Raw genomic sequence first — 15,579 nt, 5'->3', positions numbered from 1 at the left:
AGCGCACCCAGCACCAGCGCAGACACTCACACCTCGGGGGGACCTTCGGGACATAGAGTAGTGTTGTCACCTGGTGTTTCACAGCTCACAAGTGAGCCTCAGCAGATTCTGGAGACAGGGACAGCAGTGGAGAGTCCTCGTCGGAGGGCGCAGGACTCTGCCAGCTCAGCTCAGCTGCGCTGCATGTCGACCCTCTGCCTCTGGGTCCATCCGCAAGAGACGAGGTGATGGATCTCCATGCACAGATGCAGGAGTCTCTGGCAGGTTTTGTCTCCAGGGTTGCTGCGAGTGTGGAGCGAATGGAGGAGTCCATAGCGACCATGTGCAGAGCCTTTGTGGAGTAATTGGCGCATGAACGCGTCACCATGGAAAGGTTGACAACCTCCATGGAGGAGATAACTCGCCAGGGTACGGAAAGCATGGTGAGTGCACATAAGAGAATGACATCTCTTGAGGAGCGTTGGCCATCTGTTGAACAGAGAAACCAGATCCTCATGGAAGTCCTTCTGAGTAGGACTGCCAGTGCAGATACGGGTCCCCATGGCCCCCTAAAGCGCAGCAAGGTGTTCTCAAGCCACTTCCAAGCGCTGGCCTCTTCTGGTCTCTGCAGCTTCAGGTGAGTGAGCAGCAGCCTGGTGCTCATCATGCTGTTCCTGGTTCTGCTGCTGCCGCCTCTGCTGCTGGAGATCCTCTAATGGCAAGAAGAGAAGGAAAAAAAGGCATCCCATGCTTCTCGTAGATGCCTCCGCTGAGGAAGCGCTGAGTGAGGGTGGCGAGAGGGGCTTCCCAGGAGATCGCATTGGAGAAGTGTGTGAGGCTCCAACCTTCCACAGCTGTGCCCAAGCCTTGAAGAAGTAGCCCCAAAGCTGTAACAACAAGGTCCTTCAACATACAAGTGCTGTCCCTTTAAATCGCAGCTTTCCCTGACCTGCAGCTGACAGCAAGCAAGCCGGCAAGCTGCACGCCAGGTCTCATCAGCGGGGTTCCCCGCAGGCGTGTTTGATGTGGGGAAAGCCCCAAAGTTGCAACGGCCCCGGAAAATCTTCTTCAAATCTTCTTCAATTGGTCATTAGTGTGCCGACGACCAGTCCCGCCAGCGGCGGCCGGGACTGAAGCGGGGCGTGGGGAAATGGCGGTCCGAAAGTCGGACGGGGTGGGGAATCAGGCGGGGGGGGGGTCCCGACCTGCTTTTTCGCTGATTTTCGGCCCCCGGCTGCCTGAAAAGCCGCCCGACGGCGGCCAGAAAATTGACCCCAATAAATGGTAGGATACCGAGAAATATAGAGGAAGAGAGGGACTTTGGAGTGCAGGTCCACAGATCCCTGAAGGTAGCAGGGCAGGTAAAATGAGGTGGTTAAGAAGGCAAATGGATACTTTCCTTTATTAGCCAAGGCATAAAATATAAGAGCTGGGAGGATATGCTTGAACTGTTAAAAACACTAGTTAGGCCACAGCTAGAGCACTGCGTACAGTTCTGGTCACCACATTACAGGAAAGATGTGATTGCACTAGAGAGAGTAAAGAGAAGATTTATGGGGATGTTGCCAGGACTGGAAAATTTTAGCTATAAGAATAGATTGGATAGCTGGGGTTGTTTTCTTTGGAACAGAGGAGGCTGAGGGGAGATTTAATTGAGGTGTATAAAATTATGAGGGGCCTAGATAGAGTGGATAGGAAGGACCTATTTCCCTTAGCAGAGGTCAATAACCATGGGGCATATATTTAGAGTAATTGGTAGAAGGATTAGAGAGGAGTTGAGGAGAACCTTTTTCACCCAGAGGGTGGCGGGGGTCTGGAACTCACTGCCTGAAAGGGTGGTAGAGGCAGAGACCCTCATCACATTTAAAAAGTACTTGGATATGCACTTTAAGTGCCGTAAGCTACAGGGCTACAGACCAAGAGCTGGAAAGTGAGATTAGGCTGGAGAGCTCTTCTTCGGCCAGCACAGACATGATGGGCCGAACGGACTCCTTCTGTGCCATAAATTTCTATGATTGTATGATTTAACTTTCACCTTTTGTTATTTAAGGGGGTTATCTTTTCCCTATTTGTTTTATTTTCAGTCCTTTAGTTTGGTGTATCCTGGTGAGACTGGGGTTAGCCAAATCCCACTGACTTATTTTAAAATTGGCTCCTTCAATCTTCCCACTTTTTCTGTTTCAGCATTACCTTAGTAATACATTTGTCTTCATTAAAATCTACCTGCAACTACATTGATTGGGTTTAATGTGGTCAAATTGGCTTAATTGAAGTTTTTAGTTAACAATTTGGTTCCTTTACCCTTTCTCAACAGGAAAGGCAAGCTGATATTTAAAATATCTCTAAAAGCAACTTTATTGTTCCAGATTACATTTTATAATTGTAAGTAGGCAGTAAAAATACTTACAATCTTAAAATATTCCACCCAATAACTTTCCTCTTGAAATAGTATCAATCATCCACTCTTTTGTTGCTCCACAAGGTTCACTGTTAAGTTCACATAGATATCACACTTTAACGTCAAGTGACATGTCACATAACCTCCGACCTGGAAGGTGCGTCGCAAATACTATCAGGTCAGTCAGGATCCTTCAGCTTTAGGGTGAGAGAGAAACTTTTTTTGAAAATGGTGGGGAAGAAAAACAGCAAATCACTGTCATGAGGGATTCTCTTTATCCATAAATAGCTCTCTATAAATATCTATCATAAATGCCACAATGGAAAAGAAAACCGGGCAGGGTGTAAAACAGGCCGCCGAGCCTGTATCACCCGTTTTGCGCTATTGCCGAAGCCCAATTTCACCCCCTATGTATCTTCACCAGTCTCCTGCAGCCAGCAACAGGTTGTCCTCCACATCATCTTCAGCCCATTCCTGCCCCTCTGGCTGATCTCCCTGCTGCCCTTCTGCCTTCCTTCTCCAGGGCTGCATTATGAGGCCCCATTGCAAGGCAAAGTTATACAGCAGGCAGCACACCACCACAATCTTTCAGACCCTAGCAGAACTAGATTGCGGAGTATCCCCAGACTGATTCAGAAATGCATCTTCAGGGTTCCCATTGTGAGATCTATGATGACTGAAGTGAAAGAACGGACATCATTATAGTGATGCTCAGTTAATGTCATGGGAAAGTGTCATCAGCACAGCTGTCGAGAGTAGCTTTGATCTTTGAGGAACCATTGGAAGACTTGCCTTTCTAGGCGAAAGAGTGCAGGCATGGTGGACTGCCTTAAAATGAAGACATTGAGGCAGCTGCGAGGAAAAAGGGCATTCACTTGTATGTTGTGGTACTGCTGTTTGCAAACAAACAACATTGAGAACTGGAATCCTATGCTGTTGACATAGGTGAGGGGGTTGATCAAGGCAGCATGTGTAGCCACATTGGTTCAATGTGTGATCCTTGGACTCAGGGAAATCTAAGTGCTTGCCTGGCTCCACAGCAATACTGTGGGCTGTTGCTGGCACGCACTCGTCCCTCCTGTTCACCTCCCCCCTCCCCGGACCTACCAGAGGGCCGCTTCTAGCGACTGAAACAAACCTGTGAGCTGACTCTGGATGCCTGATTGGTGTATGCAGCTCACTGGCATTATTCAGATGAGGCCTGAAGCACAATTTTGGATGAGCCTTGGACCTCCGGCTTCGAGCATGCACTCTGAGCAAGCCGACTACTTTGTGCCCAAAAAACAATTTCTCTCGCATCGTGTCTGCTTTAATTGCCTTCGCTGGTCATTTACTGCACAACTTTATTACCCTTTGGATAAAAAGTTCTATCTGTCTTCTTTTCTTACTCCTAATTTTCTCATTTTTCATGCATGTACCTGGTATTTGATCCCTTCTCTATAGTGAACAATTTGCCTGGACTAAATCGTACCAATTCAGCACCAGTGCACTGCGAGACACTGTTCTTTTAAGGGCCAAAGCAATTGCAGTGTGAAATTCATAAAAATAATGCTTTGGCAAAAGCCTGCATTGATCCACTCGTGAATTGGCAAATGAATGAGTTAATATCCAGCCCCATTGTGCTACATTTATTTATAAACTTCCATACAGAATCAGTTGTTTCCACAAATCCAGAACTAACTTCCATCATATCTTGCTTGAATGCAGATTGTATACTCAATACATGAAAACACGTAACAATTAGCAGGTCGCAATGGCTGGCATTAATAATGTCTACCAGTAACTTCACAACATAATTAAAAAGACTAACAGCTTGTCTGGCTTGCCCTTCATATACTGCAAATGTGCGTCGACATCGCGCCAAGACTACATTCTAAAATTAATTACACAAAAGTTAGTAAAGAAGTTACACTTCTGCGTGTACCTCTTGGTATGGTTATACCTGAAAAAGAAAACCAAATTGCTCATTAACCTAGCAATTACACCATCAAATGATTTAAATGAGGAAATAACTGGTTTTAATGGTGAACAATAAAGGTATGCTTTACTGGGGAAATAATGCACATCAGGCTTTCACCACACCCACCACCGTAAACAGTTTAAAATAGGTGTACTGTGCTTTATACACCAATCATACATACTCTTCTTGTTCACAGTACTATAGACCATTCACGATTAAATAAAAAATAAAGAATATCAAAATTAAACATCTTTAGCTAACATATGTAGCCCAATAATGCCACGCACCCTTAGACAATCAATTTGTGACAGAAAATATGTGGCTCTGAACTGTTATGAAGAACACAGTTGGCATTTTTCTAGTGGTACATTAGAGACAAAATACAGTATTTAATGAATGCACTCAACCCCTACTAGTGCATTCTGGAACTATAATATAGATTTATATCTGATCTGGACTGGTCACTATTGTCCAATGTTACTGATTATGGACCAGATCTGTGGTCCAACCACTCAAAGGAATGCTAAACAGGGGTATTATTAAAATACCATATTTTATCACATTTGAAGGCAGCTTGAAAATTGACTTGTTTCTCCATCACAATATTTACAGGATATCATTCTAGAAAAGAGTACAGCAAATCAACAAATGTCTTAAAAACAGGCAGTCTTTGGTGACTGAAAGGCAGGCGGTTCTTCACCGTTACCTCTTTCCTATTTCACTCTGTCTCATAAACTGGATGTTGTTGGCACTGTCGGAAAGATCCGGATACTGTTCCACAAACAATACAAAATAACCGTCGTAGCCTTGCACCCTTCCACTGCTGAGCAGTTGCAGCTTTTCTCCCTCAGTCCAAGACCTAATACCCTCCTCTCCTTCTTGCACCCTGCGCTGTTCCTTTGCCCAGGCTTGGGCTACAGCTCTCTGTCTGGCCATCTCTAACACATGGATTTTTTCTTCTTCAATGGTGGCACCATATCGAATATTGAAGCCTAGAGCCCCATACTGTAGCTGAATGTCTGCAAACCTTCTAGTCCTTCTATTCACCACAGAGGTCATCTGAGAGACAGTCACATTGACTCCATTTTCCAGCACACGACCTCCTCCGGTATTCCCAATTATGGCCAGGTCTTCTTCTAGCGGCCCTGACTTAACGAAGTAATGAGTATCTCGACCATCAACGGTAAAATGGAGGCTTTCCAGATAATCAGCACTGTTGAGAACGGCAGCTATTCGTCTGCTGTCATCACTGGCAACTCCGATGATGTCAGCAGTTACCTTACCATCCTTAATGGCGAACTTGACTCCTTTACCAAACACGGAAGGAACTGCAGCAAATTTTGGCCGTTTACCTTGGCATTTCTGGTAGTTCCTTATGTAAGCCTGGGGCAGACGTTCCAGGGAGATGAAGCTTTTGAGCTGCTTCTGCAGTTCACACTGTACACCCAAAACAACCTGAAAAAAACAGAGGAGAAAGAGCTCCTGATAAAGTACACATATAGAGACAGAAAGGAAAGATTTCCTCTGGTCACTGTGTGTTAGTGAGATTGTGAAGATAGCAGGAAGATCTCTGGTCACGATTTCTGCTGAAATTGTAAATGTTCTTTCTTGGGATACTTTTATGATTTCACTTGAAATAGTGAACGTAATAAATATTCTATGTTTACAATGTCACTGACACACACGGACAAGAAGAAAAAATTCCCCCTATGTGTCAGATAGTCGCGACAGAACATGCAACTTGCTAAACCTTCTATGACTCCCAAAGGTATATTTTGGAGGAGATCTATTGTATGAGGTAGGTAACAGTAGTATTTGAATAAATTGAAAACTGAATTCGATCGCAGAGACACAATCATTCACAAACTAATCTGTGTTGAAAATCATACAAATTGTGCCTGTGCCAGCAACAGCTCCACACTGGAGCTATCTGCTCAACCAATTTCCCCGCACTCTCCTTATACTCTTTGACTTTTGTTTAAGTGCTTATCCAATTCCATTTAAATGTTGTGATTAACTTGTTTTCAACTGCCACTTGTGGTAATCTATTCCATATTGTAATAATGCTTTGTGTGGAAAAACCTGCCCCCATGCACTTCAAAACTCCATTGAATTGCATTGCCGCAACCTGGGATCAAACTATGGGCCTTTCAGATCTTCAGTCTATCACTCTCGCAATTGAGCTGTCACAGCCACTGACCTTGCAAGAAGAATAAACATACACATTGCAAAACCTATTTAACCTCATAAGGTCACGCATGGAATTTTTAAAGCTAAACTAAGAATACAAGCTTTTGTAAAAGAACTCCATTTTAATATATTTTTCAAGGTAAGTTATCACCATTTTTTTAGTTCACCTTTTGCTGCAGATGGCCTACTTGCTCATCTCCACCCATTGCTTGCCATAGACTTTCCCGAGCTAATTCTACCTGATTTTGGTGCAATTCTAATCAGAGACCCTATATTCAGTTCCACTGACTGCCCGTTTTGCAGCACCGCCCGAGTCAAATTTCTAGGTCTAGGGCTTTAACAATCATTCTAGCGTGCTTTCCAGAAATATAATAGATTTATAATATTTTGTTTGACATCTTTCAGAGAATAAAATATTCTAGAAATTCGGCTCCTTGGTGCCTGCCGTTAGCACCTCCGGGGGGCGCTAGTGGGGTGCAAAGGGCATATTGCTTAGGGGGTGAAAAAAGCACCTCCTGAGAAATGCGTTGCTGAGGCGCTACCTGATAGCGCCGCGCCCCCGCTGGTAGCGTCCCGGGCCACTGGCGATGATGTCAACGCCATGCGCCGTGACCCCTTAGCCGCCCCCCCCCGCAGCAGAAATTCGGCTGCGACCCGCGAGGCTGCCGCGGACGATGTCAGCGCCAGCCTCGCGGGTCGCGAACTGGGCTGACCTCCGCTCGCGGGGCGGTATTTAAAGGGGAGGTGCGGCTGCGACCCACGCTGTCATTTTCTTTTTATAGTGGTGGGCTGTGACGTGGTCCTGGCCACCATCGCGCAGCCCGGCACTGTGTCTTGGTGCCGGGCTGCGGCCGTGGCACCACACTGCTCTGGTTTCCTAGTGTCAGCCATCGGAGGCCCTGCAGCGTGCGCAGCGGCGCTCCCCTTTAACTGAAGGGGAGGGGCTTTGAAACGCGGCAGTGCTCCGCGGAGCCTCCGCCGAGTGCTGCTGATCGCGCCCTGACAGCACCTCGGTTACTGCCTTAACAGGAAGTGGAGTTCTTGAGATTGTGCTCCACTTCCTGTGCGGGGCGGTAAGCCGAATTTAGAGGCTGGAGAAGTACTTCCGCGCTGGGTGCTAAATGTCTGGCCTAAACTCGGTTACCGCATCCAAACGGGGCGTAACCGAATTTTGCGCCCCCACCTTTCTGCATAGTCTGCCAATTCTATTGTTTAACAGATTATATTAGAATTCTCCACTGGAGTGAAGGAGTCTTCTTGTTCATCACTAAATAGTATTAACAGTAAGTGATAACCTAACCTAACATTTTATATGTAATCATGTCTCTGCTCAAAGGGAGGGAGGGTGAATCCCAATGCTGCTGCGTAGTTAACCATAAACTGACAGGAAACCTAAGAGAAGGTTTTCTGGCTGGCTATTTTTGGCTGGAGAATGGCTCAAGGAGCAGATGGGTTTGAGAGAAGGGGGAAACAATACAGTTTCTATATGTGTGTTGGCTTCGAGTAATTGTGCAATGAGTACATAACAGACATAGGCCAGAATTTTCCCCTTAAAAAAACAGGTGGGTTTGTAGCGCGGAGGCAGTTAAAGTGTTAAAAATAGGATTCCTGTCGTGATCCGCCTCCGGGGGGGATGGGAAGGTGGGGCAACCAACCCGCTCCCAGGGGGCGTTACCTCAATTTAAATATTATAATGAGGCTGGAAACCTCTTTTTCCTTCCATTTTGTGTTTAACTGCCTGTGGACGGGTTTCACACAATTCGTGAAACACGGCACTTAAACAGAGGCGGGGACTGCTGCATCCAGGAGGCAAGTAGCTTTACACCTACCTCCAGGATCCAGGGTCCCAAACATACCCACCCCGTGATTGGAGACCCCCAACGAGGCCTCCGATCACCTCCCCAGGCCTCCCCCCACCCCCAACGATGATGATGAGGCCATCCACAATCCTCTGGTGGCCGGCCTCGATCCTCTCTCCACCCATGCCAATCCCCTGCCGACACTGCCCTCCCCGCCGCCCCCCCCCCACCCCCCCGCAATCCCTGGCTGACAACCTCCACTCCGATCCCCGACCCCTGCCAATCCTGTCCCCCCGCCGACCCCTGCCGATCCCGTCCCCTCGATCCCCGACCCCTGCCAATCCTCTCCCCACCACCCCCCCGATCCCCGATGGATTACCAACCCCACTACCTCCAAACCACCCCCGACCGATTGCCGACCGCCCTCCACCCCCCAGATCCCCGACCGATTGCCGATCCTCTCCCCCACCCCCCCCGCCCTCGATCCCCACCCAATTGCCGATCCTCTCCCCCCCCCCACCGCCCGCCCACCCTCAATCCCCGACTGATTGCCAACACCCCTCCCCCTAACTCCGATCCCTGCCTGATTGCCAACCTCCCTCCAGCGATTCCTCCTCCGGACCAGCCCCTTGCTTCTGAGGCCTACCCGCCCGCAGCCATCCTCTCAATCTGGCTGGCTGTGGGCAGGAATCCGAGGCCTCGCACTCAAATCAGGCCCTGCCGTAAAGGCACAGGGCCTACGGGAAACCTGGCCAGACGGGTTTCCCGCCCACCTTGGAGGCCCCCTATCCCCAATCCGCCTCCCTTGAGAAAATTCCGGCCATCATTTTTCAGTTAGAATGCCATCCTACATCAATTGAATGAAGCATCCTGGTCATCAAGGAACACCATAATGCTGGTAATGAAGAATGACACTCAGTAACTTCATTTTTTTTGCTGTTTATGGGATTTTGCTGTACGCAAATTTGCTGCAGTGTTTCCCATATTATAACAGTGACTACACTGTAAAAGTACTTAATTAGCTGTAAAGTGCTTTGGAATGTTCTGAGTTCATGAAAGGTGCTATATAAATGCAAGTTCTTTCTTTGAGTTTGGCCCTAGGTGCTGTTGCTGAGCTTATTTGTCAGCAGAACCCGTCCTATTTTGGCATGTAAACCAGGACAACCTTTGAACTCTGGGATTTCACTTGGCTGGAAAAATGGCCTGTAAGAAAATAAGAACTTGCATTTATATAACGCCTTTCACAACCTCAGGATGTCCCAAAAGTGCTTCACAGTCAATGAAGTACTTTGGAAGAGTAGTCACTGTTGTAATGTAGGGAAACACAGCAGCCAATTTGCATTAGCCAAGATCCCAAAAACAGCAATGAGATAAATAATGGATTAAACTGCTTTGGCGGTGTTGGTTCAGGGATAAATGTTGGCCAGACAGCAGGAGAACGCCCCATCTTTCTTCAAATAGTGCCTGAGGATCTTTTACGTTCACCTCAGAGTGCAGAGGAGACCCTGATTTAATGTGACATACAAAAGACCGTACCTCTGACAGTGTCTTAGTACAGCTGAGATTATGTGCTCAAGTCCTGTAGTGTGGATTGAACCTATTAATGGGCTAGAAATTTGGTATTGCCCTGTTTGTGGCGCTAACTTTTGAGAAGTTGGAAGTTTGTTGCCAATCAATCTCGCTGCCCACTAAATTCAGTCTCAGCGCTCAAAGAATGCAGGGGAGTGCTAAATCAGGTGCTAATGGCCTAGGTGAGTGACGTTAGGCTCCAAGCTAAAGAAAGAAAGAGTAGAGCCTATTAGAGATCATGAGGATACTCTTTGTGTGCAGGTGGGAGATGTCGGTAGGGTTCTTAATGAATACTTTGTGTCTGTTTTCACAAAGGAGAGGGGCGAAGCAGACATTGCTATCAGGGAGGAGGAGTGTGAAATATTAGATGAAATAAACATAGTGAGAGAGGAAGTATTAAGGGGTTTAGCAGCTTTAAAAGTGGATAAATCCCCAGACCCAGATGAAATGTATCCCAGGCTGTTAAGTGAAGCAAAAGAGGAAACAGCAGAGGCCCTGACCATCATTTTCCAATCCTCTCTGGCTTCAGGTGTGGTGCTGGAGGACTGCTAATGTGGTACCCTTGTTTAAAAAGGGAGAAAAGGATAGACCGAGTAATTACAGGCCAGTCAGCCTAACCTCGGTGGTGGGAAAATTATTGGAAAGAATTCTGAAGAACAGCTTAAATCTTCATTTAGAAAGACACGGATTAATCAAGGATAGTCAGCATGGATTTGTTAAGGGAAGGTCATGTCTCGTCTCATTTTGAGTACCTCTTAATGTCTCTTCACTTCTCTTTTGTTCTTTCATCCCCATTTCCCAGCCCCCAAACTGGCCTTGTAATCTGTTTCATTTCCTGTGTTTTTTCAGTCCTGACGAAGGGTTTCAACCTGAAACGTTAACTCTGTTTCTCTCTCCACGGATGTTGCCTGGCCTGCTGAGTTTTTCCAGCATTTTCTGTTGTTATTTTATGTCTGACAAGCTTGATTGAATTTTTTGAGGAGGTAACAAGGAGGGTAGATGAGGGTAGTGTGTTTGATGTCATGTACATGGACTTTAGCAAGGCTTTTGATAAGGCTCCACATGGCAGACTGGTCATGAAGTTAAAAGCCCATGGGATCCAGGGCAAAGTGTCAAGTTGGATTCAAAACTAGCTCGGAGGCAGGAAGCAGAGGGTAATGGTTGATGGGTGTTTTTGTGATTGGAAGGCTGTTTCCAGTGGGGTTCCGCAGGGCTCAGTGCTAGGTTCCTTGATTTTTGTGGCATATATCAATGATCTGGACTTGAATATAGGTGGTATGATTAAGAAGTTTGCAGATGATACTAAAATCGGCTGTGTGGTTGATACTGAAGAAGGAAGCTGTAGACTGCAGGAAGATATCAATAAATTGGTCAGGTGGGCAGAACAGTGGCAAATGGAATTCAATCTGGAGAAGTGTGAGGTAATGCATTTGGGGAGGGCTAACAAGGAAAGGGAATACACATTAAATGGTAGGGCACTGAGTAGTGTAAAGGAACAAAGGGACCTTGGCGTGCATGTCCACAGATCCCTAAAGGTAGCAGGCCAGGTAGATAAGGTGGCTAAGAAGGCATACAGAATGCTTGCCTTTATTAGCCGTGGTGTGGAGATGCCGGAGTTGGACTGGGGTGGACAAATGTAAGAAGTCACACAACACCAGGTTATAGTCCAACAGCTTTATTTGAAATCACAAGCTTCACCTGACGAAGGAGCAGCGCTCCGAAAGCTTGTGATTTCAAATAAAGCTGTTGGACTATAACCTGGTGTTGTGTGACTTCTTACATTTATTAGCCGTGGCACAGAATACAAGAGCAGGGGGGTTATGCTTCAACTGTATAAAACATTAGTTAGGCCTCAGCTAGAGTACTGCGTGCAGTTCTGGTCACCACATTACAGGAAAGATGTGATTGCACTAGAGAGGGTACAGAGGAGATTTACAAGGATGTTGCCAGGAGTAGAGAATCTTAGCTATAAGGAAAGACTGGATAGGCTGGGTTTGTTTTTCTTGGAACAGAGAAGGCTGAGGGGAGACCTTATTGAGGTGTATAAAATTATGAGGGGCCTAGATAAATTGGATAGAAAGGACCTATTTCCCTTAGCAGAGCGGTCAAAAACCAGGGGGCACCGATTTAAAGTAATTGGTGGAAGGTTTAGAGGGGATGTGAGGGGAAATTTCTTCACCCAGAGGGTTGTGGGGGTCTGGAACTCACTGCCTGAAAGGGTGGTAGAGGCAGGAACCCTAACCACATTTAAAAAGTACTTGAATGTGCACTTGTAGGACTACATGTAGGGCTACGGAACAGGAGAGCACCGAGGCCGGGTATAAAAGGTGGAGCGAGGCGAAGCCCGACCAGATCGGACCAGGAGAGCACCAAGGCCGGGTATAAAAGGAAGAGCGAGGTAAGGCCCGACCAGATCGGACCAGGAGAGCACCGAGGCCGGGTATAAAAGGAGGAGCGAGGCGCGGCCCGACCAGATCGGACCAGGAGAGCACCGAGGCCGGGTATAAAAGGAAGAGCGAGGCGAGGCCCGACCAGTTCGGACCAGGAGAGCACCGAGGCTGGGTATAAAAGGAGGAGCGAGGCGAGGCCCGACCAGTTCGGACCAGGGAGCAGCGAGGCCGGGTATAAAAGGAGGAGCGAGGCGAGGCCCGACCAGTTCGGACCAGGGAGCAGCGAGGCCGGGTATAAAAGGAGGAGCGAGGCGAGGCCCGACCAGTTCGGACCAGGGAGCAGCGAGGCCGGGTATAAAAGGAGCAGCGAGGCGAGGCCCGACCAGTTCGGACCGGGGAGCACCGAGGCCGGGTATAAAAGGAGCAGCGAGGCGAGGCCCGACCAGATCGGACCAGGGAGCAGCGAGGCCGGGTATAAAAGGAGCAGCGAGGCGAGGCCCGACCAGTTCGGACCGGGGAGCACCGAGGCCGGGTATAAAAGGAGCAGCGAGGCGAGGCCCGACCAACTCAGCAGCGGGGAGAGAGGTAAAAAGTAATCAGGGTGTGACATCACCAGGGAGCAGGTAAGTGATTGGTTGGTGAGTATTTCTCTTTTTTAAACTTTAACTCTGTGGTTTATAGTTGCTAAGGTCTTTCTGGTGTAGCGGGGACTGTTGGTAAACCATACAAGCGCCCTAGAGTATATCTTTAACTGGTGGTATTGAATTAATTTAAATTAATTAAAGGGGTAAGTCATGCCAGGAGAGCCCAGCCCCGTGTTATGCTTCTCTTGCTCTATGTGGGAATTCAGGGACGCTGCCAGTGTCCCTGACGACCACATGTGCCAGAAATGCATCCAGCTGCAGCTACTAGCAGACCGCATGGAGGCGCTGGAGCTGCAGATGGATGGGCTTTGGAGCATTCACGATGCTGAGAGGGTCGTGGATTACTCGTTTGATGAGTTGGTCACGCCGCAGGGTAGGCCTGCACAGGCAGAAGGGAAATGGGTGACCATCAGGCAGAGCAGTAGAGGCAGGCAGGTGGTGCAGCGGACCCCTGTGGCCATCCCCCTTTCAAACAGGTATACCAATTTGGATACTGTTGAGGGGGATGACTTACCAGAGGAAGGCAGCAGCAGCCAACGTCCTGGCACCAGGGGTGCTTCTGCTGCTCAGGAAAGGAGGAAAAAGAGTGGGAGAGCAATAGTGGTAGGGGATTCTATCATAAGGGGAACAGATAGGCATTTCTGTGGCCGTAGACATGACTCCAGGATGGTTTGTTGCCTCCCTGGTGCCAGGGTCAAGGATGTCACTGAACGGCTGCAGGGCATTCTGAAGGGGGAGGGTGAACAGGCAGAGGTCGTGGTTCACATTGGGACCAACGACATAGGTAGGAAGAGGGATGAGGTCCTGCAGCAAGAATTTAGGGAGCTAGGTAGCAGATTAAAGAGTAGGACCTCAAAGGTTGTAATCTCTGGAATACTCCCGGTGCCACGTGCTAGTGAGTATAGGAATAGGAGGATAGAGCAGATGAATGCGTGGCTAAAGAGTTGGTGCAGGAGGGAGGGCTTTAGTTTCCTGGAGCACTGGGCCTGCTTCTGCGGAAGGTGGGACTTGTACAATTCGGATGGGTTGCACCTGAACCAGAGCGGGACAAATATCCTTGCGGGGAAGTTTGCTAGCACTGTTCGGGGGGGTTTAAACTAAAATGGCAGGGGGTTGGGAACCTGAGCAAGGAGACAGAGGAAAGGAAAACAGGGATAAAAGCAAAAGATAGGAAGCAGAAAAACAAAAGTGGCAGTCAGAGAAATCAACGGGTTAAATCAAACGTGGCCACAGTAAATAATCATTCTAATAGGTCTAAGAGCATTAAAAAAACAAGCCTGAAGGCTTTGGCCTAGAAATTCAGTTGCATTTGCGCCCACTTAGGGGCGAAAGAGTGGGTTGCGCCGGAAGTTTTTTAGTGTCCGAAATTAAGTTGGGCCCTAACATCGGCGTTAGCCGGTAGCGCTGCGCCGGCACCGATGACGTCATCGGTGTGCGCAGCGCCCCGGTTCCAACGCGATTCCGTTCCGAAGGCCAAATTCAGTTGCGGCCGCCTCGCCCGCAGCGGCCGCAAACAACGTTTGGAAAACGGGGCCTTGCAGCTCCGAGAGGCCGGCGCATAAAGGTGGAGGGGCGGCCGGCGGCTTTCCCGGCGGCCGCATGGCCGCACCTCCCTCCCCGGACTCCTGCACCACCACCCCGCGGCATTGCTGTCTGACTCCCGCGAGCCCGGCACTTCTCCGTGGTGCCGGGCTCATTTGCCGGGGGAATCCAGCGGCGATCTCACGGCTGCAGGCAGCTCCTCCTTAAGAGAAGGAGGATTCCTGCAGTACCCCAGCCTGCCGCACCGCATCGGGTGGCGCAGCGGCAGCTGGACGCCTGAAATAGAATTTCATTGCCCCAAGCGAGGCGGCCAAACCCTGCAGTAGCGCCCGCCTCCGTCTTGGCCCGTCGCAACTGAATTTCAGGCGGGCGCTGCGGGAATCCGGGCGAGCGCTAAATTTCGGGCGCTGAAGACCTGGCGGGGCCTTACTGAATTTCTAGGCCTTTGTGTCTTAATGCGAGGAGCATTTGTAATATGGTGGATGAATTGGCTGCGCAAATAGAGGTAAACGAATATGATTTGTTTGGGATTACGGAAACATGGCTCAAGGATGGCCAAGACTGGGAACTCAACATCCAGGGGTATTCGATATTCAGGAAAGATAGGCAAAAAGGAAAGGGAGGTGGGGTAGCATTACTGGTTAAAGAAGTGATTAATACAATTGTAATGAAGGATATTAGCTCTGATGATGTGGAATCTGTATGGGTAGAATTGAGAAATACTAAGGGGAAAAAAACATTAGTGCGAGTGGTATATAGACCTCCAAACAGTAAGGCGGAGGTTGGGGACAGCATTAAAAGGGAAATTAAAGAAGCGTGCAATAAAGGCACAGCAGTCATCATGGGTGACTTTAATCTGCACATAGATTGGGCCAACCAAATTAGTAACAATAATGTGGAGGAGGAATTCCTGGAGTGTTTACGGGATGGTTTCCTGGACCAATATGTCGAGGAACCAGCCAGAGATCAGGCCATCTTAGACTGGGTATTATGTAACGAGAAAGGATTAATTAGCAATCTTGTTGTACGAGGCCCCTTGGGTCGGAGCGATCATAATATGATCGAATTCTTCATTAAGATGGAGAATGAAGTAGTTGACTCAGAGACA

At 48.3% G+C, this 15,579-nt stretch overlaps 1 protein-coding gene across 5 annotated transcripts in view; it reads right to left on the bottom strand.

Moving 5' to 3' along the window:
• Nucleotides 1–3,973: 3,973 nt before the first annotated feature.
• Nucleotides 3,974–15,579, bottom strand: part of tenm1 (teneurin transmembrane protein 1) — a 1,268,320-nt gene continuing 1,256,714 nt past the window's right edge. For all 5 annotated transcript variants that reach the window (XM_085999260.1, XM_085999278.1, XM_085999249.1 and 2 more), the window contains one exon: nucleotides 3,974–5,792. In XM_085999260.1, the coding sequence (XP_085855386.1) occupies nucleotides 5,040–5,792 (753 nt within the window). In that variant the 3' untranslated portion in view covers nucleotides 3,974–5,039. The remainder of the gene's footprint in view (nucleotides 5,793–15,579) is intronic.

This window comes from Somniosus microcephalus, chromosome 1, assembly GCF_052327205.1.
Source record: "Somniosus microcephalus isolate GS21.2 chromosome 1, FLI_Smic_1.0, whole genome shotgun sequence".
NCBI classification, from domain to species: Eukaryota; Metazoa; Chordata; class Chondrichthyes; order Squaliformes; family Somniosidae; genus Somniosus; species Somniosus microcephalus.
Note: the sequence above shows the minus strand (reverse complement) of the source record. Positions and strands in the feature narration are given on the sequence as shown.